Source organism: Sorghum bicolor, chromosome 5 (assembly GCF_000003195.3).
Source record: "Sorghum bicolor cultivar BTx623 chromosome 5, Sorghum_bicolor_NCBIv3, whole genome shotgun sequence".
Taxonomy (NCBI): Eukaryota; Viridiplantae; Streptophyta; class Magnoliopsida; order Poales; family Poaceae; genus Sorghum; species Sorghum bicolor.
In genome coordinates this window covers 51,798,062-51,825,279 of record NC_012874.2, presented here as the reverse complement: position 1 = coordinate 51,825,279, position 27,218 = coordinate 51,798,062, and the positions used below count along the sequence as shown (strand labels likewise).

Below are 27,218 nucleotides of genomic sequence, written 5' to 3'. Positions count from 1 at the left end.
GATTAGATACAAAGAACCTAGACATAGGGAGGAGATTTATCTCTTAACACCCCTTCTCAATCTCAGCCACTAACAAGGTTGAGATTGTTTCTGAAAGCTCTCAACTACACTTGAGGTAACGCCTTAGTGAAGTCATCTGCTATCTGATCATCAGTACTTATGAACCTGATGTCAAGTAACCTCTGTGCAACTCTTTCTCGGACAAAATGGAAATCAATTTCAATATGTTTTGTTCAAGCATGGAATACTGGATTAGCAAATAAATAAGTTCCTCCTATGTTATCACACCATAGCCGTGCAGTAGGTGAATGACTCACACCGAGTTCTGTTAGTAACTGCTGAATCCAAATCATTTCTGCTGTTGCATTTACCAAAGATTTATACTCAGCTTCTGTACTAGATCTTGAAACTGTGGGTTGCTTCACTCCAGGAGACTAGATTATCACCAAGATAAATGGCAAAGCCGCCAGTTGATCTTCTGTCATCCACACAACCAGCCGAATCGACATCACAGAAACCATTCACTATCATGGACTTTGATCTCCCAATCTTTAGTCCTAAACTGACTGTTCCCTGTACATAACGAAGTATGCGTTTGACTGCACTCTAGTGAATAACCGTAGGTGTATGAAGGAATTGACACACTTTGTTCATAGCAAATGCTATATCTGGTCTTGTCAAAGTCAAGTACTGCAATGCACCAACCATGCTTCTGTATTTTGTGCTATCCTCAGGTCCAAGAGCAGTACCCTCTGCAGCACTTAACTTTTCTGTACTTGAAAGCGGTGTATCAATGGCCTTGCACTTGCTCATTCTAGATCTAGAGAGGACGTCGGTTGCATATCTTTGCTGGCTAAGCACTAGGCCGTCTTGAGTTCTTTTCACTTCAATTCCAACGAAGTAGTGTAAGTCACCTAAATCCTTTAAAGCAAAATCTTTCTGAAGATTACTGAGTAATGCTTTGGTTGCCTCCGGCGATGAACTTGCAACTATTATGTCGTCCACATACACAAGAATGAATACGCTGAATTTTCCCTTGTTATAGTAGAACAAGGATGTGTCACCCTTTGAAGAAACAAAACCCAAGGACTCTAGCTTTGCACTGAGCCGAGCAAACCAGGCTCCTTTAGACCATACAAGGCCTTGTCGAATTTAGACACATATCATGGATGCTCTTTGTTCTCATATCCCGGTGGCTGATACATATATACCTCCTCATTCAGAACCCCATGTAGAAAAGCATTCTGAACGTCAAGTTGTCGAAGACTCCAGCCCTTTGTTACTGCCACAGATAATATCAATTGTATGGTAGCTGCCTTTACAACAGGTCTGAAAGTATCTTCGTAGCCTATTCCATACCTCTATTTGTACCCTTTTGCAACCAATCGTGCGGATTGTGCGAAGCCACTGGAGGCGACGTACCAGACTCAGGCACAACTGATTCCGAGTGTGGCTAACCTGATTCGGTCGCCAAGTCGAGTAGCTGCTCCCCCGCGCTTGGATCAGGTGAGGCAGCAGGTGTAGAGGAGGACATCAGCGCGATCATTGTAGAAGGCACCACGCCTGGTGACCGCAGGGATCCCGATGGTGATCTTGAGCCTATGCTGGTGGTGTCCACCGGTGGATCACCATTGGCATGTGTGTGTCCGGACGGCACGGGACACATGCGATATGGCTGGTCAGCATCACCATGTTCACTGCTGCAGGCACTGTTTGGTGTGGAAGTTTTTTCTATAGACTGAAACATAGAGCTAGAAGAAACATTAGCAGGCACAGAAGAAGTGAAATGCTGATCATGTATATGTGCATCTCCAAAAGACATAGATGGATTTAGAAGGATTTGAGGGAGCACTTGGAGTTCAGTACGCAATTGCGCCCCTGCATTGGCATGTAACTGTGAAAAAGGAAACACAGTTTCATCAAAGACGACATCTCGTGAAATGTAAATTCTGCCTTCACTTGGGTCTAGGCATTTGAAACCTTTGAGAGAATTTCTATATCCTATAAATACACAACGTTTGGAGCGGAATTGAAGCTTGCATGTGTTATAGGCTCTCAGGTTTGGCCAAACGGCATAGCCAAAAGTACGAAGGAAGCTATAATCTGGTTCTTGTTTATAGAGGCGATGGAGGGGTGTATCATTGTCAATAACTTTAGATGGCAATCGATTGATAAGAAAGACAACAGTCTGGAATGCTTCATCCCAGAACTTGAGTGGCATTGCTGCATGGGCAAGCAGGGTGATTCCCATCTCAACTATATGTCTATGTTTGCGTTCTGTGGCTCCATTTTGCTGGTGTGCATGTGGACATGAAACAAAATGATGAATGCCAATTCATTTTTAAAAAGAATTCAAGGATTGATACTCTCCCCCCAATCAGTTTGCATAGCTTGGATTTTTTATCAAACTGTCGTTCAACTAAGCTATGGAAATCTTGGAAGCGTTGAAAAACTTCAGATTTGTGGCGAATCAAATAAATCCAAGAAAATTTTTAGTAGTCATCAATAAAGCTCACATAATAACTAAAGAGACCTACAGATGATGGTGCAGGCCCCCACACATAAGAAAAAACAAGATCCAAAGGACTAGTAGTCACACTAGTGGACTTTGGATAGGGCAATTGATGACTTTTGCCCTGTTGACAAGCATCACACACATGTTTATTGTTTTCATCCTGAACAAAGGGAAGATTATGATGACTAAGGACTCGATGAACCACTAGAGGAGCTGGCCGACTGTGCCATGTGGAGGAAGACGGTTTGATGACGCCAAGTGCTTGCTTATTTAGTGATGACCTACTCACGATAGGATAGAGACCTCCTTCAACCTTGCCTCTGAGGAGTATGTTCTTCTTCACCGCCTCCTTTATAAGAAAATGATCAGGATGGAACTCAACAAAAACATTATTGTCTCGTGTGAGACGATTAACAGATACTAAACTTTTGCTAGCATCAGGAACATGAAGTATATTATTTAGATGAATTTTATGCGATGGAGATTGCACAAAACTATGACCAACATGTGAAATCTTCATACCTAAACCATTGGCGGTGTGAACATGGTCGCCGCTGTCGTACCTGTTGCGGACGGACAGCTTGTCCAACTCGCTGGTGATGTGGTCAGTAGCTTCGGAGTCCATATACCAGTTGGTATCTACTCCATATGTCGAGGTGGCGGCAGAGGCGGACTTCTGCGGTGGCCCGGTGAAGGATCGGTTAAACCTCTTGAAGCAACGATATGTAGGGTGTCCCTCCTTCCCACAGACCTGACAAATCAGACCCTACTAAAAAGGAGCTTGATCTTTGTTGGCATTGTTGTTGTTCCACCCGCCCTTCTGATTCTGATGGTTGTTACCACCAGATCCAGATCCAGGGCGCAGACCCTTCTGATTCCCTCCGCCATGACCACAGCACGACGCAAGATTGACAGAGGACTGAGATCCTCCACTGCGCAGTTCCAATCTTTGTTCATGACTAATCATCTTAGTATAAAGCTCACCAGGTGTGATGGGTTCAACCCTAGCAGCAACCGCTGTCACCACGGCATCAAAGTCTTCGTCGAGCCCATTCAAGATGTAGGGCACAAACTCGTCATCCTCCTGGCGACGCCCCGCTGATGCCATCTCGTTGGCGAGTGTTTTCATCTTGGAGTAATACTCTGCGACGGTGGATGAGCCTTTGGATGCATTGCCCAAGGCCATCCCGGTGCTGATGATCTTCACACGTGATTGGGAGGCAAAGAAAGATTCTATGCCTGCCCACACCTCGGACGCCGTCGTGGCATTGGAGACTTGGAGAAGGATCTCCTTCGACAGGGAAACAAGCAGATAGCTCAGGACCTGTTGGTCCTTGGCTATCCACGCCGAGTACTCCTTGTTTAGGATCGCCGGCACCTTTTCATCTTCACCCTCTTTCTTCAGCAGGAACTTGGAAGGCGGCGCCGCGTTAGGAGTGATGGACTCAAAAGGGTGGTGCTGAAAAGTAGATACTGGAATAGTTGTAAAAACTTAATATCACCACATTTATGCACGAACCATTGCGGGCCGTAAGTCCTGGTTGGCATACACTCTCAAATTCTTGTCATGTACTCTGTTCTCTCAAGCTAAACTTTCCAAACATTTCTTGAAAAAAAAATTTACCCAATTTTTTTTCGAAACAAAAGAAAAAAAAACTAACGAACCATTGAATGCAGAGGAACACGGCCCGCCAGAGGCCCATCTGTTACTTCACGTCTCAGCCTGCAAAAAGAAGAAAATACCACCAACCAGTAGCTGGAATGCTCGTGCCAGTCCACAGACCACAGATAGTGTGGCCCAAAAAGTTCTCCTCGCCTTATCAGATCGGAGCCTGGCAAACCACCACATTTTTGCGCTTTTCCGCCCTGGCATCAGCTTCACAGCCCGTCAGCCTTTGAACGAAGCAACGAACGCCTCTAATTCCATATCCAGAACCGAGAGCTTCTTTTTGTCCAACACCCCCGGCCAAAAGACAAGATCATCAAGCACGCAACAACCATTCCCGGCTGTATTTGTCCAGAGCTCGGGTCGTCGCCGTCCGAGCCGCCGGCACTCAGCGGCCGACCTGGTTGCCCGGACTGGACCCGCCTCCTCACCTCGACGGCACGTCGGTTTTCTGACTGCTCTGATATCTGCGGTGCTTATTTCTCTGCGGGCGATGGATGTTCGTCAGCTGACAGTGGAGTAGTTATCTCTGATGATTTGTTGCAGACTACCAGGTGACTTCGGCTTCGATCCCTTGGGCCTCGGCGAGGATCCGGCAAGCTTGAAGTGGTACGTTCAGGCCGAGCTCGTGCACTGCCGGTTCGCTATGGCAGGTGTCGCCGGCATCCTTTTCACTGACGTAAGTTTGCTCACCTTCCTGTCCGTTTTGTCAGAGTACTCTGGGAAACTGTACAATAACGAAGGCTAAGAGCATCCCAGAGCATCCAATACAAGACTCTATTACAGAGTACAAAATAATTTATGGTATTTTACTGATGTAAAATCATATTTATTAAAGAAAGAAGTAGAAAAAATAAGACTCCAAATCTTATTTAGACTCTATGATAAAGTCATATCTAAGCTGCTTTGATAAAACAGCTGAAACAGCCAAAACAATTATTTCCAGTTACGAACTGCTGATTGCTTAGCAACTGTAAGGCCTCTAAAATTTTCAGTCAATTGTGGGCTTTACCCTGGTTAGAGGGAGCCCTTCCAGAAATTCTCTGGCGCCCTGGTGGGCCGCGCTGAGGGGGTTTGGAAATAGTTTTCAACCAGCAATTGACGCGCCTCGGTAATACCTCATGAGCTGCGTCATTGCCCCAAGCGCAAAGATGAGTTGGAGCATTAGCCCACAGCCTACTTTTATACATCGTTGGAGACGTGCGTTCGCTAACATAGGCGATGTGGTACTAAACGGAACCGACCTACTACTACTGCTATCTGCCGGACTCGACCTGCAACGCCAAGTAGAGCTGCCGATTTGGGGTTTTCCTCTTGTATTTTACGCCCTGCTAATCATGGGCCTTGTAGCTAAGCCGAGATTCACATGGGGCTTTAATAATGATTTTAGAGATTTTAGAGAATATAAAGGCTGAGTAAACCCTTGCTTTGCTCGTGATTCTTTGCAGTTGCTCCTAACAAGTTTGCAGGATTCTCGTAAGCCATTTGAACTCGACCGTTGCCGCCAATGGCTAACACATGCATGTGCCTGCACCAGCCACACCGGACGCTCTGCTGGTCCACACCGGATGTGTCCTGTGCACATCGGACCTGTACGCAAAGAGCAAAACAAACTCGCAGGGTCACTGGACTCACACCACCGGACACTCCCTGAGCGTCTGGTGCTCTTAGTGAGAAGCACCTGCTGAAGTCAAGCCACACCGGACGCATGAACAGAATCTAGCCCGCGTTCGGTGCTTAGCGTTAACAGTGCTTGAAACCGAGAGCGCACCGGACACACGGTGTAGCGTCTGGTGCCTCTCCGGTGACTCCCATAACTTCTCCAAAATTCCCACCGATGCAATAGAAAATATGCGTTTCATTTTCTCAAAAGCGCCGAATGTGCTAACACCATCTGTTGTGATCTTCTCTACACACTTATGACCAGTGAAATGGAAATGCCCTAGGTTATACCTTTGCCTTGCGCTTTCCATTCTATCTCCTACAATGTTGATGCAACACATGTAGCAACGAATCACCAAATTATATGATCCAGTTCATATCATCACATGACTGTATTGGTTCATCGATCTTGACCTCACTTGCTCTTCACCGTTGCCTTGGTCCATCAGCGCCAAGTCTTGCTCAAGCTTCACCGTCACACGCGGTCCCTCACTTCAAAGCCTCCGACTTGCCCTTCACTCTTGCAACCAGTCCATCGAGCCAAGCCTCATCTTGATCTTCTCCACCTTGGTCACATGACTCCATGTCATGTCTCATATGCAATGAGCTCCTTCATCATTACGTAATCACCTGTGGACTAATCTCCTATGTATCTCACATAAATACTATTAGTCCACTTAAGTTGTCACTCAATTACCAAAACCAAACAAGGACCTTTCAATCTCCCCCTTTTTGTTAATTGATGACAACTCTACAAAGATATGGAAATTAAGCTTTTTCAAGCTAGCACTTCACACAAGTGTAAATTGCTAACTTGATTTGGATTTTATGCTACTTATCCAACATTTAAGCTCTATATCAAGATTCGGATAAGCACCATAAAACCCTACTAAGTGCTAAGGTGTATAGAATAAACCTTTGTAGCTTGAAACCAAATTCGATATCATTTGAAGTATTCAATGTACACCATCCTTAGCACCATTAGTAGCTAGACAACAAAAACACTAGAAACCCTATGAGATCAACATTATAAGCAAGGGTCTAGTTTTTACCTTTTGAAGACAAGTCTAGTTACCAACCTATGCATGCTAGTTATCATATCATTCATCAAGTTCTATAACTAGCATACACCACACAAACATGCATATAGAATTTAAAAACTTATGCAATGTAAGCAAGCACATGAATATACACATATCAAATGCAAAAAAACAAGGTTCATGAGCCTGCTCCTCCTACTTGTGTGCTTCTCTTGTCCAAGAATTTTGATCCATCTCTTTTCCTTAATGTTGTTCCCTCTTTGTCCATGTCCATGTTTAAACCAACTTCCCATATTTTATATCTTTGCACAAATTTCTCCCCCTTTGTCATCAATTTCTATAAAAAGTATGTGATACCAATTAAATCACTTGACACCAATTGAAAAAGTGTGCATCTCATTGTGACAAATGATTGCATATGAGGTAGATGGTTGAGGCTTGAATCTTGCATTTTTTATGGACATAACCATATGTGTTGGAATGACATCATTTGTATTGCTCTTGAGATACCACATAGGATCTTTGACCTTGATACCATTTGGTGGGGAACCTCCCCCTATGTCATAGCATGGGTCATTCACTTGACAATCTTATTGGTGAGGGAACTTTTCTTCTCTTGATGGTCACTTAAAGTTGAGGATCACTTGTGGAACCACCTTCTTGTATGATAGATACCACATGTAGAGATGTGATATTATTTGGAAGACCTTGTCCAATACCAAATGAAAATCTTCTATCAATTAAAGGTCTTCTAGTATGGAACCACTTGTTTGCTATCTTGAACATTTGCTATTATCATCATGAGTACCATTTGTTGGATATCACTTGAAGAAACATTTAAGTCTAGATATTCATTTGCATTTTTGTCTTGTTCTTGTACTCTAAGCATCATGAGCTTCTAATTGTAGACTTAAACTATGTTGATTTGCCTAAGCTTCCAAGTCCGGTTTTGTTGACACCGTTGTTTGGGCACAAGTCGGGGTAGTCAGTGAAACTTAATCGGCAGTCAAGGAGATGTTGTGTCTAGTTGGTGAGAAGATTGTCGATAGCTAATGATGTTGATGACTGGATGATGGGTGGAAGATGTTGCTAAGCTTGGCGGTAGCCATTGATCATTACTGATTGGTTGCCGATGTTGATGATTGCTGATGCCGATGAGGAAAGGTATGGGAGTTGGTAAGGATACAGGGAATATGCCGTTGATGATGAAAGGATACAAGGAGTATGCCGATGATGATGAAGGGAGATGTGGGAGTTGCTAGGAAGGCAACAGTGATATGCTGATTACCAGAATAGATAGGTGTTTCTTTTCCATATTTGTTAGAGTTTGCCTTACGTAAGAGTCCTGTTTAGTTTAGAATTAAATCCTAGTCATATACGGTTGTAACTCTTTAGGACAGAGTATAAATATAAGCCTAGTAGCGATGTAAGGAGGACAATTAATAAATATCATACACAAGTTTTTACATCTACTATTACATCTACTTTTTCGACGACTTCGTCAATCTGCACATTTTCTTTTCTTTACGAGTTCTTAAGGATTCATCGAGCAACACTCGGCGAATTCTCGAGTTCCGCGTGAGTACCTCTTGGCCATGTCATTCGGGCGTATCGCTGTTGTCGGGACCAAAGTATTCAAGTTATCACCTTTGTTGATTGCTAGGTCAAATCGGCTGGCACACCTCAACGTTTGAATTGAGTATTAGCCCTTTATGTTTGCTGATCTATTTTTGCATCAACACATATTTTGGCATGCCTAGTGGGACCAATCTATCAACAAAATCAACATGGCTACTGTTGATCTCGACACGGAGAATGTCATTGTTGTGACAGAAGCCGATCTCAGGGACAAGCAGAAGCAGGCTATGGAGAGGGCTATGGAGGAATACAAGCAGCTTTGCTTGAAGTCCTTTAGCGTCAACAGGAGCGGGGATGTTATCCAGAAGCAAGAGCTGCCGATGCCTCGGTAGGTTACTTTTGATCCCAATCATGGTAAATTGCAAGACATGGTTGATAATGCTATTAATCGTGCCTTGATTAATCACTCCAATGTGCTGGCCAATACTGTTTACAATGTTGTGGCTAGAACTTTTAAAGAAGGACAGACACCACCACTATATGCTGGCCTGACCTATCATCAGTCAGGTTTGTCATCGGATACAGCTCCATCGGCTCTTCCAGCCGTTGCAGGTACACAAGCTACTTCTCCTCCAAGCACAATAGGGTTGACTAATGAGCAATCTACACCGATGAGACCTAATCCAATGACATTAGGGGGACGGGTTCAGCTCAACACAGATTTATCGACATCGGCAATGTCAGGGTCTGTGTTTCAGAATTATCAAGTTCCTCTCAATTGGTGGGGATATGGTATGCCTCCAGAGTTTTTTGTTCTGGAACATCTCAGGTAACTGACTTAGCAGGGAAGGCTCCTATGACATCAGCACCCCTAGTTTCGCCGATGACTCAAATTCTTCAGTATTCAACAACTACTACTGCAAGACCTATTACAGGGAATTTTCAAATGCCGACATTCCAGATGCCTAATGCAAATTCATCGGCAAATCCGTTGCCAACTCAACCGAGGTTTGTGACTCAAACAGGTTATGCCAATCCAGCAATGACAACTAATTATTAACCATCGGTAGGACATATGCCGATGAACGCCAATAATGGTTGGACAGAGCAGTTGTTCTTTCCACATGTGACATAGTAGAATCATCAGGCTGCGGGATTCCAGCAAGGACACATGCAAGTCGGTTTTCAGAATCAAGGACCAGTAAATCAGCCGATGAATCTCGCTCAACAGGTTGGTGGTCAACAAGCTATGGCCAATGTAATGTTTCTTGGAGACTGTGTACCCCAGAGACACGTGGAAGCTTATCAGCAGGTGCCAGAAATTCAACCCGCACATCGGTAGGATGCCGATGCCTATTGGGCCGATAAGATAGCAGAGGTCATGAGAGACCAGTTTGGAATAAAACATAAGGTTAATACTTATTCTTATCAGACACTGTATCCTCCTGCTTATGATTTAATTCCGCTCCCAAATCATACAAACAGGCGAGCAAAACCCAATCCTGACACGGGGAGGTAGTGAAATATAAGCAGCAAACTTGATCCCATAGGTACAAGCCGAAGAGGAGCCACCAACAAGCCGAAGCTTTCCCCAACTCTTCCCAACACTCTATCTCTCTATTTCTAAATAAGAGTAGCCCTAATCACTTGTGCACTACAAGACTAATCTTCTCTCAATGCTTCTCTTGATTCTCTATATAGGAACTCTTGACTTATTCAGGTTTATGCTTATTAAATAGTTTAAAAATAGTTAAAAGTGTGTAAAAATAGAAAATGTATGTTCTTAGTGTAATTTTCTCTATGATAACATGATTATTTTAAGTGTTAATAAGATATAAAAATAGTAATGTTACATAGAGAACACATGTTTTCTAATTTTACACACTTTTAACCATTTTAAAAACTATTTAATAAGCATAAACTTGAATAAATCTATCGGACATGCAGGATTCAATGAGCGTGAAATTTTTACAACATCTCAAGCATACAATGACTAGTACACCATAAAAATTTCATCAGACTACAAAAACTGCAGCTACGAAATAATCATAGAAAAGCATAGATCTAAAGCTAGAGCAAAACTTTTATACTAAAGTATATCATATCATATCAAAAGTTTACTATATAGATTTACTCATGTGGAATCCAATAAAATTAGACTTTCTATTTTATGTTTTCTATAATTTACTTTTTTCAAAGATTTAGCCAAAATAAATATAAAAACAACCTAGAAAAATAGTGAGTAGATCATACTCCCTCTATCTTTGAAAGCTTCAATTCCTAGAATATCATACTCCCTCTGTCTTTAAAAGCTTCCATTCCTAGAATTCATACTAGTCGTAAACCAAATGAATAATAATAACAACGAACTTACTTGAATTAGAAGTTGAATACTAAAAGACTCTCACAAGGAGGCTCCAGAGTTAATGGAACTTGATCCCGTAGGTACAAGCCGAAGAGGAGCCACCAACAAGCCGAAGCTTTCCCGAACTCTTCCCAACACTCTATCTCTCTATTTCTAAATAAGACTAGCCCTAATCACTTGTGCACTACAAGACTAATCTTCTCTCAATGCTTCTCTTGATTCTCTATATAGGAACTCTTGACGTAGAAGCAGAATCAGGGTTTCAACTTAGAGGAGAATGCTTTCATCTAGAGGGCTTGGTATTTATAGCCCTGTGGAATGAACATGGGCCATTGGATCAAACCGACTTAAACAATGGTGGAGATCAATCCTTGAGGTTGGTGGAGGAATGTGAGAGAAGGCCACGCTAGGTGGGGCCAGGCTGGGTCGGCCGCCCTAGCCCCTAGGTCCGCCGACCTGGCCCTATGCCTGGTGGGCACCTCTTTGCAGAGTCTCACCTTTGGTATTCTCTATAACGTTCTTCTCTCAGGATTACGTTGGAATATGACTTTTACACCGACGTCCACTATATCTTCTCCTATTTTCCTGTTTAATCCTTGAAAAACACACATATACCAAAACTCGTGGAACTCTATCGATTGAACCCCTATCCTATACATATATTTCATTATGAGCATTTATGCATGTTTAGTTGGTGGTTAAAAGTAACACTTATCAACCGTTAGTAGTGTCGCGGGTAGTGCAACGCCCTCGTCTTGTCTTGCTTTGTGTGCTCATCCTTGCCAGCTTCAGGCTAGACAATGGTATGAACAAGGTGCATGCCATCGAGTCTGATCTTGATGTCGGTCGTCCAAGTGAGGTAGTTGCTGCCATTCACGGCGAGCATCTCAAAATCTCTCTTTGCGATGTCCAACATGCCCGCACAATTAAACTCCAGGATTAGTAGATGTCGATGCGTAATTTTTAGTATTACGTCTTAATATAGGTGTAATCTTCAAGATTACTTTATAATTAAATATTAAGAATTGTAATAAAATAAATATGTGGAATTTAAATACAGCAGCAACAGTAGCAGCAGCAGCAACAACAACAACAACAACAATAACAATAACACCCCACTTTCCCCCCTCCCCACCCCACCCCGCACACGGTAGCGCACGACAGAACCGCGCTGCCGCCGTTGCCGCCCGGCCCCGTGCCGCCACGCCGCCCATGCAGCCGCAACGCTGGGCCGCGCTCGAGGGCCGCCGCCGCTATAGGGCCGCCGCGCGCCAGCGTGTAGAGCAGGAGGGCCGCCGTCCGACGCCCTCGCCGGCTGCCTTCTGCTGCCAAGGGGAGCAAAGCCGCAGCTCGTGCACGTGCCGGTCTCCACCCCACCGACGCATCTCAATTTGCCGAGGGTGTTGGGCTGGAGTTGAATGCAATTTTGGGTTCTTATTTTTTTAGTCCAGCATGCGAATAGAATTTTAGGGGCATAATTTGAGGACTGGGCGTTGTGCAGGAATAAAGAGAGGAGGAGGTAGCCATGGGGGCAGGCCGCGCCCCTTGCCAATGGCCGTGCCTGCGCCGACGGCTGTGGCCGCTCTAGGGCCGCGCGCCGCATCGGGGCTTGCCCGTGCCCTGCGTTCAGTAATATAATGCAGCATGTACATGCTCAACATTGCTTATCTGGACCATCCAAATGTGCTCTGAGATTCGTGCTGCTGCACTTCTTCTAACTGTGTTCACACTTCTCCCTATTGTTTTACACATATTCAACGGTATAGATAAGCAACGTCCAGCATGTAGACCTTAGCCGTGCAGGGGCCAGCGCCGGCGGCCGTGCCGGGCCGCGCCGAGGGCCCGCTGTGGCAGTATGTGCCCGGTTGCGTCAGGGCGCCAGGGTAGCTGTCCGCACGAAATATCAAGCCACGAAATCCCGAAAACACCCTCGCAATGGTAGCTGTCCGCGAAACCGCGACTCCGTCCCCTCTCCCACGTGTTCCTCGCCACCGCCGAACTCCAACGCGGCACGCCTCTTGCCTCCCTCCACGAAGAAGCGGAGCACACGCCACCAGCTCCACGGAATCCGACGGCCTCGCCCTCCTCGTCTCCTCCTGTGGACTGGAGCGCCGCCGGGTAGAGATCTCTCCCACATCCGCGCCTCAGCCAATTCCTCCTACCTCCGGTAAGGCAGGCTCTATTATGGCCACGAATTTTTAAGTCTAATTCTTTGTTACGACCTTTGCTTGTTCGACATATGGTACTAGGTGATTTTGGTTTTACTAATCGAATAGTGGGTTACAGAGTTGGTTGGTGACCGTGTCCACGCTGGTATCACAGTTTGTAGTTCAGTTATGTTAGTATCTTTGATTTCTTGGCCAGGCATACTTCAGCTCCTTGCCATCCCATGATCGAATACTATTGCACGGGTGGCCATTTGCTACCTTCACATGTATGCTCTGCCCTCGCTCGTCTCATAGTTTTGCTCTAATATGGAACAAAAACAAATGACGCCTTTGATTTCTTTGTGGTGCTTAGTTTAGTACTTCAGCTCCCCTATAGGTTCGGTCACCAAATGTCAGCTTTGAATGCTGTATGCATTGAGCCATTGCTATTTAATACGTCTTTGCTTGTGAATTCTGGTTATTCCTCCTGTGTAAAGTGTGGCTTAGAAATGCTTACCCCCTAGTCTGATGAGACTTTGTTTGATGATTGGTGGGACGGAAGTTAAAATGCAGTGGTTGTTCACTTAAGAAAGGGACTCAACTCCATCATTATTCTAGGAGCGTGGAATATTCGTAATTGTTGTGTGTTTGATGCTGAATCTCCAAACCTAGCTACAGCTCTGTTGCTCGCTAGTGAGGGGCTTCTTTATTGGAGCTTGGCAGGGGCACAGGTATCAATAATCTCATTTCCTAGGGGCTGAATATGGAGTTAATTTTGGGTTGAGGTCACCTACTTTGTGTGTCAAGGGCTAGTTTGTTTAATTTGGACATAGTGGTGTTAGTGGTTGTGCCTTGTATGTGTTCTTATCCATTTTTTCTTCTTAATACAATGATACCCAGCTCTCTTGCATGTTCGAGAAAAAAATTGATATTTAATACATTGGTAACTAGTATTATCAGCATCAAGCTTGGCGTAAAAAATTTGTTTCTTGCAACCTAGCTTATTCGTTTGTGTACCACTGCCATATGGGACAGCAGGAATAGGACATGATCTATGGTAGGTTATTTTGCCTTCACTTTAGGTGTGCTATTCTAATAGTGACAAATCCTGTCCATGCTGACATGCTGTTATCGCAGTTCAGTTATGTTATTATCTTTGATTTGTTTGTTAGGCATAATTCTGCTCCTTGCTATCCCATGATTAAATACTAGTGCACGGGTGGCCATTTGCTACCTTCACATGTATCCTCTGCCCCCCTGCCCGCTGATCTCACAGTTTTAATGGTGCCTTTGATTTTTTTTGTGGTCCTTAATTAGTTTGTACTTTGTACTTCAGCTCCCGAAGGTTCAGTCACGAAATGTGGATGGGCTTTAAATCCTGTGTATGCATTGATATTTAAATTAATATGTTGGTAACGAGTGTATCAGAGCTATCTGCACCCCTGTTTGCTACAGCTAATACGTCTGCTTTGCTATCATTTCTACAGAGAATGGTGATCCTCTCTCCAGGGTGTGTTGCTCCATCAGTTCACCGTCCATCAGTTCACCGTAATTTTCTGCCCAGATGGTTGCTGCTGAACAATAGCTCGAGAATGTATTGCCATGTCTTTCCAGACAGAATGAAACCAAAAGGACAAAACAAACATCAGAGGATGCCTTGCTTCTCCAAGGGGTCTTCCTTTCAAGGTACTGTCTGATCAGACTTTTGATGTTGTCGCTCCAAGCTTATTTCTTTGCCCTGGTAAACAATGTATTTCTATGTGATTGTTCTTTGTAATATACCCATCAATATAGTATGCATTCATATTGCGTAGTTGTATGCAACTGTTTCTGCTTCCACAAGGAATCATATTAATGTTTCACTTACCGGCTGCAATGTAGTTGTAGTTTGTTTTCTCCTATTTAATTTCTCATTTTATTTTACTATTGACACCATGAAAGCTCTGTTTGTTGGTTGTGAAAATTTACCATTGTATCCACACCATTCAGTGACCAACTGACCATTGTTCCTTCAACTCTGCAGATCTGGTGCCCTCTGTAAAGCCTTCACGCCTTCTTCCAGCAGAGGAACTAAAGACATATCCCAATACTGTTCCTGAGGAGATATTTAACACAATCATACTAGATGACGCTGATTCGTTCTATATGCTGGAGCTTAGCACAAGTAGAGAATTTAGTTCATCTTTGGAGAAAAATTCTGCAATCTTAATCTGCTTGATTGATGTTGATGGTGACTCCTTGCTACAAAGAGTACCGGCAATCTATTTGGGTCAACCTACACTTGGAATTAAGACAGCGCAACTGATACCCTTCCAAAGTGGTTCAGTTGATGTTGTCACTTTCAAGGCCTCAAAACTGAAAAGGATTAAAGAAGTCTGGATCGGTCTAGAATCAGGTACATCCCATTTCATGTTCTTTGCAAATATAATGTAATGGCAGTATGTTCACCTGATGAGTGTTTTCTATCCTTTGTTTATCAATCTTATCCTTGAAGGTCAGGTTCATGGAGATTAGATGGTTTGAGCTTGAAAGTAATACATGGACCGGTTGATCCACCTAAAGAAATTAATGGAACTCCTGAACATAAGTTCAATGGTTTGCAGTACACTTTTGAGAAAATAAATGAGCTTCTTGGAGATGATGGAGCTTCAGTAGCTGAAGCAAGGCCTGTGGCTGTCACTGACCTCTCAGGAGTCGGCCTTTCCGATCTTCAAGAAGGGTTGTTATCCTCAGAAAGCAAAGCTTCAAGCGTTAAGGAACTAAGAGAGGATGGGTTGAGAGAGTATGCTGACCTCAAACAATCTCTGCTGCTCTATGATGCATCTATAGTGATCACTGGCTTCTCCGCCTTCACCTTGGCTTCCAATGATAGCGCCGCCTATTCGTTCCTGATAGGTGGCATTGGTGGGTTCCTCTATCTGTTGCTGCTCCAAAGATCAGTTGATGGTTTGCCTGTGATCACTTCACCTTCAGAAGCTGGCAGTGCACAGCCCTCGGTAACAGGTTTCAGTGGTGTAAGGAGGCCATGGTTGATACTATCACTAGTACTGGTTGCAGGCGCAGTTGCACTGAAGTATGGTGCTGGAGGTGATAGCTTTGAACTCACACCGACGGAGCTCTTTGTTGGCACCGCAGGGTTCCTAGCAAACAAGGTTGCTGTTCTTCTTGCAGCATTCATGCCTATGCTAAGTGACTCGAAGAGTGAAGATGGATCTGGGGACATCAATTAACTGGACTTTAAAAATAGGTTCGTACTAGTTTCATATAGAAGCTCTATATTCAAGATGTGAAGGTAGTCTCATATAGAAGCTCTATATTCAAGATTTGAAAGCAATTAGCTGATGTGCAGAGGGCAAATCCTAGTCTCTGAACCAGAAAACTGAACCACGTCGCTAGATCATGATGGTAACTGAGTCCAAACTTCAATCACCGCAGCAGGTCGCAGGCATGGTATCTTTGCAAGGGTTCAATTCACAGCAAGGGTTCTAGTGTTGTGGTACTTAGAAGTCAGAAACTTGAGTTGTAGTACTCAGAAATCAGACACTCAAATGTTAAGATGATCTACAGACTACAGGAACATGACTACACCAGTACCTCCAGCTCCAGAAACGAGCTCGGAAAACATGATGATTGTACGAGAACAATGCCCCCATTGTTGTATGTGAATATGACATTTGTGAGGTAAATATACAGTAACAACTATCAAAACAAAATGCTTGCCGTTGCTCCAAATCAGCATCATGTAAGAAAATTTCTGCACTGAAGATTGTTAGCTTCACTCGAGACAACAATAGTAATACTTATTATCAACTATTCAACTATCAAGGTCCGCTGAACAGTAATTATTTTTTAAACTTATTATCATATATAAAGGTCTGATGAAGTGAGCACCATTTCCTTAGGCAATTTGGTCACAAGGTTACCATTGTCAGTTACTGTAACTATTTTTCCCAGTCCATAGATCTGTCACCGGCCAAAGCATGGTGCCTAGCCAGGTGGCTGCGGGTTTCCAGGCCGGCGCCGCCCCCACCTGGATGCCGCATAAACCGTTGACATCGCCATTAATTTAGTCCTCACCCTCACTCAAGAATAGTCGCCTATTTAGCATCAGAAGCTTTCTGACAGAAATCTAGCATTAGCAGCACAACATCACCAATTCACCAGCTTGTGACCATGGGCATTCCTACAGTGATTTTCCGAGTAGCAGTCGCCGTTTTTGCCGTAACGACCACTGCAGCCGCAGGCAACACGACAGCGAGCCCAAGCTCCGCGGCCAATTCAACGGCGAGCCCGACCAAGAACACGACGGCGCCATTGCCGCTGTTTGGCACGAACCACGCCGTGGGCGACGGCACCGGGTGGTTCTTTGACTGGAAGGCGAACGCCTCTGTCGCCAACTACTCCGCCTGCGCTGTGAACCGCACCTTCTACCTCGGCGACTACCTCAGTGAGTTTTCACTCTCTCCTTCCCCCGTCCAAGTCCAACTCCCTCCATAGGTGTAAAAAAGTTGTTTAACATATTCTCTAACTTTAATTTTTATAAAAATATTTATCAAAAAATATTATATGTATATTTTTATAAAAACATTTTTTTAAGATAAGTTTATTCATATGGTTTTCATATTTTCAAACTCAACAACTTAAATTATTTATGATTTATATTTTTAATGTTTGACTCAAATATTGTCTAGAATGATTTTTGAGCTCGATCCATCGACACTAGTGATTAGTTACAGACATGTGTGATGTGTGTGACGTGCTCAATATGTCGCAAGGCTTCAAGACGGACACCGGCAACACGGTGGTGCACACGACGAACGCCACGGTCTACAAGCGCCGGCGTCGCGGCGAGCGGCGCCAGCGGGTGGAAGCCGGAGGGGGCGCTCCTCGCTGTGATGCTCACGGCGGAGGGCGCCAACTACTTCTTCTCGAACGCCTAGAACGGGGAGCACTGCCACAAGGGGATGCGGTTTCAGGTCAGCGTGGCGCGTGGCCGCGGTCTCCCGTCAGTGCCGCCGTCATACTACGAGCCGCTCTCCGGCGAAGCGCCGGCGGGGATTGTCGCCGTGTGGGTCATTGCGATGACTGCAGCCTTTGCTGCGTTTGTGTTTTCTTGATTATTATTTATTCACAACACAAAGTCATCGCCGGCGTTTTGGGCATGTTCTTTCCTAGCGTTGTCCTCAAGAATATTTGTAACACCATGTTTTGTTAGACAAAGAAAAATAGTATCTTTGGCCTTGTTTAGTTCGTGAATTTTTTGTTTGTATTTAGCAATTATTGTCCAATCATAGACTAACTAAGCTCAAAAGATTCACCTTGTAAATAATAGACAAACTGTGCAATTAGTTATTTTTTCATCTTTATTTAATGCTCCATACATGCGTCTAAAAATTCGATGCGATAGAGAATCTTGAGATTTTAAAACTAAATTGAGTACAAAGTTTTTTTTTGGGCTGCGGATCATGAGGCAGGGTTTTGCTGCGGGTCATTTGGCAGGGAAAGGCACAGAGCAACTACTTCGTTAAAGTGTTAAGGTCCTGTCTGGAACTATACAAGTTCACCTTGAATCTAAAAAAGCACAAGTTCATGAAGTGAGCTAAGCATGTATCAATATGGTTACATATGATGTGTTTGGTTTGTGGAGTCATCCCATGCTTCATGAGGTGATGCATCATAAGATCATTCCATCAATTTTGATAAAATCAACTCATTCCTCATGCATATACTAATTATTAGCTTGTGAGGAATGAGGTGGTGATAGATCAACTCATTCCATTCCACAAACCAAATACAAAAATGAGGAGTGAGAAGAAGATGGATCACCTCATTCCTCAAACCAAACACACCCATAATGTATCGCCAGGAATTACTTGCTTGCGACAAAGTTTGAGTTAAAAGGATCTGCTAACAAATGTGATGAAATAATTTTGTAGTTTCCAATTGGGAAAGTAGAAATTGTGCCTGTTCAAAAATGGAAGGTAAATTGATCAGCAAGAATAACCACAAGTAATTAGGTGGACCTGGCAATGAAATATTATATACACAGTTAGTGCAGTCATGATTCAATTAGCTATAACCTGTATCGCTAATACAATAAGAATTTGCAGCTGACAAAGTGGGTACATATAGTCATATAGGGTTTTGGACAGTATGTAGTCTGTGATTGCAGGCCCTGCATCATCGGGACACAACGTTCAGACTATAGTGTGGAAGATTGAGAACGAGAAAATATCACTGAAATAGAACTTTTCAGAATTCAGTAAGAAGGTATAGCCGCAAACCTGTATTTCATAGGGAGCAAATTAATTGTGATAAGATTTCTCAAAATTTTAATTATGATAAGCTTTAGTTACATACCATTAGAAATTCAATTCTGACGAGCTTCCCTTTCACTGATTGTTCAGATGAGCAACCCATCATCACTAGCGCTTTCACAATAGGGATTCCCACCTTGATTGCACATATAGAGTTCAAGCACCTATCTGGTTCACACTGTAGTACTATCTGGTTCCATTCAAAAGCAGAAAAAAAAATCATTTAAGGCAACCTGAAATGAGTGCTGTCACTAGAATAGAAGCACTATTTTTTTGGGAGCAGGGGGAGAAAACAGAAGTAAAGCTGTACAAAACAACAACCATACAACGATTCTCCTTTTTATTGGTCTGCTACAATCAGAAAATATTACTGTCTGACTCCGTTTAAAAATATCTGTGTACATGTGGTTCATGCCAGAAAACAGCCGGAGTACATGAACTCTGGCGAGCTGCTGGGTCTGGAGACGAAATGATAACAGCAGAGTGGCAGCATGTGTTGACCCTATTGATTTTCTTATAAACAGAAAAACTTGATTACAAAGTTGTGGCCACCAGGTCTGAACCTCATGCAATGATCCATGCTTCTTGTGCCATGGCACGAAAAAGTCCAGACCATGCTGCGGTTGTGCTCTCGCACAAACCAGTCATGCGTCAAGCACAGAACATGCATGTCATGCATAAGCTCCGGCGTGCGTGAGACACTAACCGAGCATAATAGATTACATACCATGACTATGCAAGCCCATTACATTAAGAAAGTAGACAAAGCTGACAAGGGCAGATTACATACCATGTTCATTATCTTCAACGATAGGAATCTTCAGTTGTGGTGGAAGCAGATCATCTATGGGGAGCTTTGGGCACTCCCCAACCTCGAGATGCTCAAGAGAAGTAAGACTAGCAAGCCCATCACAGTTTTAGTGGGGATTGCGGGCGGCGCTTCCGTGTGTAGAATTGGGCGAGCATTTTTTGGGGACCCAGGACCCTGTTTCCGTTTAGTCTTGTTGGTGCCGTGGCTTGGATCTCGGTGTTGCTGCGTGCGCTTGGGAATTTGGTTGCGGTCGAGGTGAGCGATCGTGCGGGACTGCGGGCTGTCTGTGACGAGCTGCGTCTGAGATGTGCGGCCAAATGATGTCTCTGTTAGTGATGTGGGTGCGCGGCTGCTGGCTCTAGTCTCTAGAGCAGTAGAGGTTTACCTGAGGTGATTTTCTCAGGTGCCTTTTCTGAGGTGAATTTTGTGGCCTTTTTTTTTGTGTGTGTGTGTGTGTCTAGAATGGTTATGGGCATCCTGTTTGTGTTGTGTATTGCTATGGTTGGCCTTTTTATCGTGAATCTAGAATTTGTCTTGAACTTGACCATCTCACGTTTTGATGTTGCTAGAGACTAGCTAGTATGCACTCTAGTGGCATGACAAGTTTCTCTTCAGTATTGTCTGCATTAAAATACGTGATGCATGAGGTTCAAATGTTTACAGTGATAAATGTGGTAGTTCCCCTGATGACATATTTGTGTTTTGCAAATTAGATTAAAAGGTAGCAATGTGGCGCCGTTGTTGCTGCAATTGCCAAGTGGATGAATCCGATCAGCGTGAAAATGATCTTGTCAAGGCCACAACTAACAACACTGATGGTATGTTCGTTTTAATGTACTTGGATCATCTATTCCTACATTCTTAACTTACTGCCAGTTACTGAAAATGTGAACCATCTTCATGCTGCTGTATTTTTTGAAATTCCCTTTCCTAACATCTACAGAGAATTTGATGTCATTGTATCCTTTTCTTCAGGGGCGACAAAGGGGTTTAAAGATTCTGCTACTCAAAAAGTCGAGTCGCACAATGCTACTCCCCCTATCGATATCCCTGTTCTGTCCTTGGATGAACTGATAGAAAAAACTGATGACTTCGGTTCAACAGCTTTGATAGGTGAAGGTTCTTATGGGAGAGTGTACTATGCGGTTCTTGATAATGGAACAAAAATGGCAGTAAAAAAACTTTATTCTACTGAAAATGAACCCACTACCGAATTCTTGACCCAGGTTGGTGTTGTCATTAATTATTAATCATCGGGATTTCTCTTTGGTTATTTCGTAGTGCTAATGTGGTATGCGTTCCTAGTCAAATAATGATGCTTACCTCTGATGCTAAGTTTCATTGGTTTCAAGGTTGAAACATGAAAACTTTGTAGATATGTTGGGGTACTGTATGGAGCGTAATCTTCGCATAGTAGCCTATGAATTTGCCACCATGGGTTCTCTGCATGATGTTCTACATGGTATGTTTTTGCATATCCTCTGCTACTTGTTGCACAACTCTGCACTTACTTGAATACTGTAGCTTCAACTGATAATTTGCAATTTCGTTTTTGAATTCATGTCAAAAGGAAGAAAAGGAGTTCAAGGTGCTCAACCGGGCCCAGCACTTGATTGGATTCAGCGAGTGCAAATTGCTGTTGGTGCTGCAAAAGGACTTGAATATCTTTATGAGAAAGTTAAGCCTTCCATTGTCCATAGGGATATTAGATCAAGTAATATCCTCTTGTTTGAAGACTTTAAGGCAAAGATAGCAGACTTTAATCTCTCAAATCAAGCACCAGATATGGCTGCCCGGTTGCATTCACTAGTGTCTTGGGAACCTTCGGATATCATGCCCCAGAGTAAAAATCCTTTTTCTTAAAGTAACTATATGTTTATAATATGTTGCTTAACTTTAGTTGTGCTTTCTACTTTTGCATGTGTTGTCTGATTAATTTTCATGTAGATCAGCAAGCTGGGTGGTGTTTATTTCTATGTTGTCTGATTAATTTTAAAAAATTATGCCTTGTTATTTCTAAAGTTGAAGATTTGTTTCATATATTTGTAGATAGGCTGTTTCTAGGACATAAAGGAACACATTAGAAATCAATCACATCCTTAATATTGTAGCTTTCCAACTTTCTGGCACTTCACATTAATAGTTTAATTTCTTTAGCGCTTAGCCTTTGTCCATTGGATAGCAAGCCACATTTTGCCAAGTATATGAAGACCACCTGTGGACCATGTTAGTTATTTTGTTTTGCTGTAGTTCTATCCCAGAAAGTAATATCAAAACCACTTGCTTGGAGCTAATAGTGTAGCCTGTCCAGGGCCCTGAACCTGTCCAGTTGTCCAAAGTATGGTATGGATCCCTTGCTCCAGGTGACTATCCATGACTGTTCTTGAGACAGACTGGTGGCAGGCTACTGGGTTTTCACATTCTTGCTTAAATTTTTACCTCATTTCCATAGGGAAAAATGAGATTATTTTTACATAGCACTCATAAATTAGAAAAAAAAATTGACCATCACAGCTCAGTCCATGGCAACCTCGAATCTTTTGTTCTTTTTTTTGCTGCTACGAACCAATTACTTCCTGAACTACGAGCAAACTGCAATCTGATACTCTCCAGTTAGCAGCGAGTAAATAAAGAGTAAAAAAGAAAGTTTTTACTGCATGCATATATTGCTTCTCCATCAAATCCAAACTAACATATTGCATGGAGCCAGGACTAAACATCCCCTTAATTAAGTTGGTGATGTTCAATGTTCACAAGTGAAGCAGATGACCAATCAGATTACAGTTTGAGCTTTTTACCTGTACATAAATGTGGTTCTACGTGCTACGGATTTCTAAGGCATATCGCCTTCACATTTATGTACACTTTGATATCATACACTCCTTTGATATCATACACGCCTGCTTAACCCAAAACGTTAGGAGTACTGGATAAATCCTAAGAAATCCCTTTTTTCAGATCAACATCATCATTCCATAAAAGCCAGAGGCCACCTGATTGGCCTTGAGCGGGGACAACAAAGGCCTCATAGTAATTAAATCAATTTTTAATGGCAGTTTAAGTGATAGAACAATTACTAGTTTCTAATAGAAAACATAACTGTGCTCGGGTAGAAATCAGGAGACGGGTGAGATGGTTCATGGTTGAACTGCGGAGGTTCCCACCTGAGCCTCTAAAGTTCCAAGCTAGGTGCGTCAAAACGCCTAGCCCCGTAGATTGTCCTGTAGCTTTATGAAAATGTCGAGGAAGATTGTCATCAGCAGCAGGCAGAGCCGGCTGGACATGGGGTAGTTGATAACAACATGGCATGGTGGTGGAGTCGTTGGTTCGATCCAAATCGGAGCGGTTGGGCCAAGCGCTAGCTCGGTCAGGCGGGCTAGTTAGAGCAGTAGGGGCGTGCATGACTGGAGATCTACAGAGTGGGATGAGGTGGATCTGGTGAAATGATAGGTGGTGGTGGATTAGGGGGCACATCCTCCATGGTAGAGGGGATCAGAACTTCAGAGTTGTCGCTAGCTATGGTAGGAATCGGCAGAAGGAAACGAACAACCGAAGAGAAGAAACGGGAACCAGGTGCTTCATCCAGAGGATAAAGCATGAAGGATGGTCAGATGAGAACCACGAACGAAGCAAGATAGGAAGATGGATCGGAGAGGATTGAGGAGAAGATGAACGGATTGGGGGGAATTGGATACGGCAGTAGCCACAAAGGGCTTACTAGGAAAAATCCCCGCAGAACTGAAGCAGGAACTTGATTAACTGAAGATGCCCGCCGGGAGTCGATTTGGAGGATGAAGAAGGCAGATAGAGGTTGATTTAGGGGAAAAGCAGCAACTCACCAAAGTATAAGGCGAGTAATGGAATAGATGACTTCGATAGTGAAGCATTAGTGCATTAGTGCCTTCACATCAAATCAAGGATGACCAATCATGAAGTAAATAATGCATGAAACTAAGCATAATAGGAACTATTCCATTGCGGGTTTGTTATTTCACAGGTAAACTATGTTTTTGATTTGATGTGAAGGCACTAATATCACAGTGCCACGTAGCGTCCAGGTTAGTTTGGATAGATTAGCAACCATATCTTGTAACACAAGTGTATTGTAATCCAAGTTGTAGACGATAGATCTCATCCTGAGTTCAGTTGGGTTCTTCTTGTTGTAAATGCCACACCGAGGCCCAAGGGAGGGTATCTCGTTCCACTATACTCACATGGTATTCAGAGCCTACCTCCGTGGAACTCTCCCATGGTGCGACACTAAATATTTCTAGAGACGGTTGTCTTAATGGAACCGTCTCTAAAAATCAATTTTTAGAGGCGATTGACTAAGTCAACCATCCTTAAAAATGGTTGCAGCACAAATAAATTCATAACTGTTTTAAATAAAGTTGGATGAAGACAAAATTTATATCAAAGTTGTAGAGCTCGATGAGATCTAAAACATTGTAGTTGATAAAATTTTTGGTTGAGATAATTTAGGGTTCTAGATAAATAAATTAAGTCTCATGTTTTCAATTTCAAAATTTTTAATTTTTCAAATGACCTTGGATGGAGAAATGTTATATATCAAAGTTGCAGTGCTCGATGACATTTTAAACTTTATAGTTAAAAGTTCTCATTTAAGATTATTTATGAGCAAAAATATTGATTATAATATTAGTATATATTAGTACAAATAGACAGTATCATAGAACTAGACACAAGTGATTGCATGGTGTGGTAGCAAGGAGGGATCGTGCAAGGGAGAGGTAGTGGGATCGAATCCGGGTGTTGACACTTATTCAAAACAAATGAAAAATAAATTGTGTGAGGTGTGGCTGGTTCTCATCCCTTTGGTCTATATAAATTTTTTCCCTTGTTTTTACTAATCTCTAAATGTTTTTTTTAAATTGAAATTATTATTAGGGATGGTTGACTTAAGATGTTTTTTCAAAAGATGTTTTTTCTAGTAGCGGTTTATGCCACCAAAGGGAGACAGCGACCGCAAGGAACTGCATGTTCCTAATCGTGACTACGAGACGTGGGAGGCCAAGGATGGTTTGGTACTCAACTACATGTTGACCAGTCTGTCGAAGGAGATCCACAGCCAGGTCTCTTCAGAGGACAGAGCTGCCAGATGGCCATCAAGGGTATGTTTGCCTCTCAATCCCGCGAATTCGACAGCACTAGAATGGCAGTTGAAAAGGCGTCCAAGAGCGCCTTGTCTATTAGTCAGTTTGTCGCTAAAATGACACGACTAGCAGATGAGATGGCGTCTGGTCATCGCAAGCTGGAAGATGAGGAATTAGTTTCCTATATCCTAACCTAGCTGGACCTCGAGTTCAACCCTATTGTTTCTGCTGTTACCACTAGTCAAACCCATTATGGTGGCGAACTCTTCACCCAGCCCATCAGCTTCGAGCAGCGCCTGAAACTCCATGGCGGCAGAGGTGGCTTCTAGTCATCAGCCAAACTGGCCACGAAAGGTGGTCACGGTGGCAGGCATAGCAAGAACAACTCTCGTTGCGGCCATGGCAGCTCATGACATGGACAGCATGGTGGCCATGGTGGCGGTCATCCACAAGGAGAAGCACAACCTGGCATCATCTGTCATCTATGCCAGAAGGAAGGGCAAACCATTCTCCACTAATACAAGAGGTTTGATGCCTCTTTCATCGGGTTGCCACATAAGTCGGTCTCCTCTGCAACAACGTCATACGGCATACATACAAACTCGTATATGGATACCAGTGCGACGGACCAAATTACCAATGATCTAGAAAGGCTCATGGTGCATGACAAGTACCACAATGCCAAAATAGTTCACGCTGCCAATGGATCAGGAATGGAGATCACTAATGTTGGTCATAGCTTATTGTGCTCCGCTACTACGAACATTCAACTGAGAAATATTCTTCATGTTTCTAAACCCTACAAAAACCTCCATTCTGTTCATCATCTTACAAATCATAATGGTGTTTTTTCTTGAATTTCTTCCAAACCACTCCGCTATAAAGGAAGTGGAGACAAGGAGAACCCTACTCAACGGCCGATGTGAAGGAGGCCTCTACCCGCTGTGATCATCCAGAAATAAGTCATCCTCGAATAAGCAAGGTCTCAGCATTGTTAGCACTGGCGGAGCGCCTCAGAGGCGAAACTGGGCCATTGCCCCCCTTATTTGCCAACACTTTACCATGCAGTAGTTATTCTACAATATAGATATGCTAATTAAAGTGGAAATAAAGGTTGATACTTGTTAGAATGCTAATCTTTTCTTTGCTATACTCAACCACTGATTCTAAGTAAGACAAAATAATAACAAAACAAATTAAAGTAGCAAATGTTTTCCTATACATTAATTTGTACAAAACAATCTAGCCCCTGCTTATTTAATCCCCACGCTCCGCCGCTGATTGTTAGGCCGACCACATCCTTGTGGCTCCATAGGCTAAGCCACGCTTCCACTGAAGTAGTGCAACAGGTCCTTAGTCATCACAACCTTTCATTTGTTAAAGACTTGAATGATGATGATCTCTACTATAATGGACCAATCAAAATTATACTGTATCCCCTCAGAAAAACATCCCATGCTGAGAGTCACCAATCATTGTGCACCTAGGAAAATGTACATAGGAATTCATCCCCATTAAAATCAAGGGCTAATAAAACATCCAAACAAAATATGATGGCCAATGATTGATGTAATTTGATGTCAGTCTTCAAACACAGCTGCACCTCGCTTGCCCTCCATCTCATCACGCGAGGCTTCTAATGCACTCCACACTGTGTGGCTCGAAACGCGAGCAGAGTTTGAAAGCTATGGCGCCTAGCTATGCATGGCTAGGTTTGCGCAGGGCGGCAGCAGTGGCACCCCACAGCAGGCTCAGAACACTGCATGCGGTGGTGTGAGGGTTTGAGGGAGGATGTGCCTTCCCCACCGACTTTATTTGTCGAGGCCTACGCGAATCTGGTGGGCGCCACCAAGGCCATCGAGATGTGGCTAGGGTCGCACCCCCTGGCTTGGGGTGCACCTCCCCTGTCCATGGCTTTGCTACCATGGAGGTGCACCTCACTTGACTGCTCATTGCCACCCTCCTCGACCAGCTCGCTCGTGGTAATTGTTGATTTTTTAGCT

At 43.4% G+C, this 27,218-nt stretch overlaps 4 protein-coding genes across 7 annotated transcripts; 3 read left to right on the top strand and 1 right to left on the bottom strand.

Annotated features, from left to right (window-relative positions):
* On the bottom strand, positions 3,285-4,364 carry LOC110435949. Its single transcript, XM_021462063.1, has 3 exons — positions 4,357-4,364; positions 4,181-4,238; positions 3,285-3,974 (listed from the first exon to the last, which is right to left on the bottom strand). Exons 1-3 carry the CDS (start codon positions 4,362-4,364, stop codon positions 3,285-3,287), a joined length of 756 nt encoding a protein of 251 aa, XP_021317738.1.
* Positions 4,357-16,705, top strand: LOC8068728. Of its 4 annotated transcripts, none has more exons than XM_021461436.1 (5): positions 4,357-4,623; positions 4,728-4,860; positions 14,461-14,659; positions 14,997-15,368; positions 15,473-16,705. In XM_021461436.1, exons 2-5 carry the CDS (start codon positions 4,828-4,830, stop codon positions 16,201-16,203), a joined length of 1,335 nt encoding a protein of 444 aa, XP_021317111.1. In that variant the 5' UTR covers positions 4,357-4,623; positions 4,728-4,827; the 3' UTR covers positions 16,204-16,705. The 4 variants fall into 4 exon arrangements, with proteins under 4 accessions (XP_021317111.1, XP_021317113.1, XP_021317112.1 ...); XM_021461438.1 differs by lacking the exon at positions 4,357-4,623 and adding an exon at positions 8,644-8,849; XM_021461437.1 differs by lacking the exons at positions 4,357-4,623; positions 4,728-4,860 and adding an exon at positions 9,178-9,872.
* Positions 17,135-18,246, top strand: LOC8068727. The gene is made up of 2 exons (XM_002450707.2): positions 17,135-17,420; positions 17,749-18,246. Exons 1-2 carry the CDS (start codon positions 17,147-17,149, stop codon positions 18,186-18,188), a joined length of 714 nt encoding a protein of 237 aa, XP_002450752.2. The 5' UTR covers positions 17,135-17,146; the 3' UTR covers positions 18,189-18,246.
* LOC8068726 (PTI1-like tyrosine-protein kinase 3) lies at positions 20,791-22,087 on the top strand. Its single transcript, XM_021462062.1, has 5 exons — positions 20,791-20,919; positions 21,077-21,328; positions 21,438-21,563; positions 21,672-21,910; positions 22,049-22,087. The coding sequence occupies exons 1-5, from the start codon at positions 20,829-20,831 to the stop codon at positions 22,085-22,087; spliced, it is 747 nt and encodes a 248-aa protein (XP_021317737.1). The 5' UTR covers positions 20,791-20,828.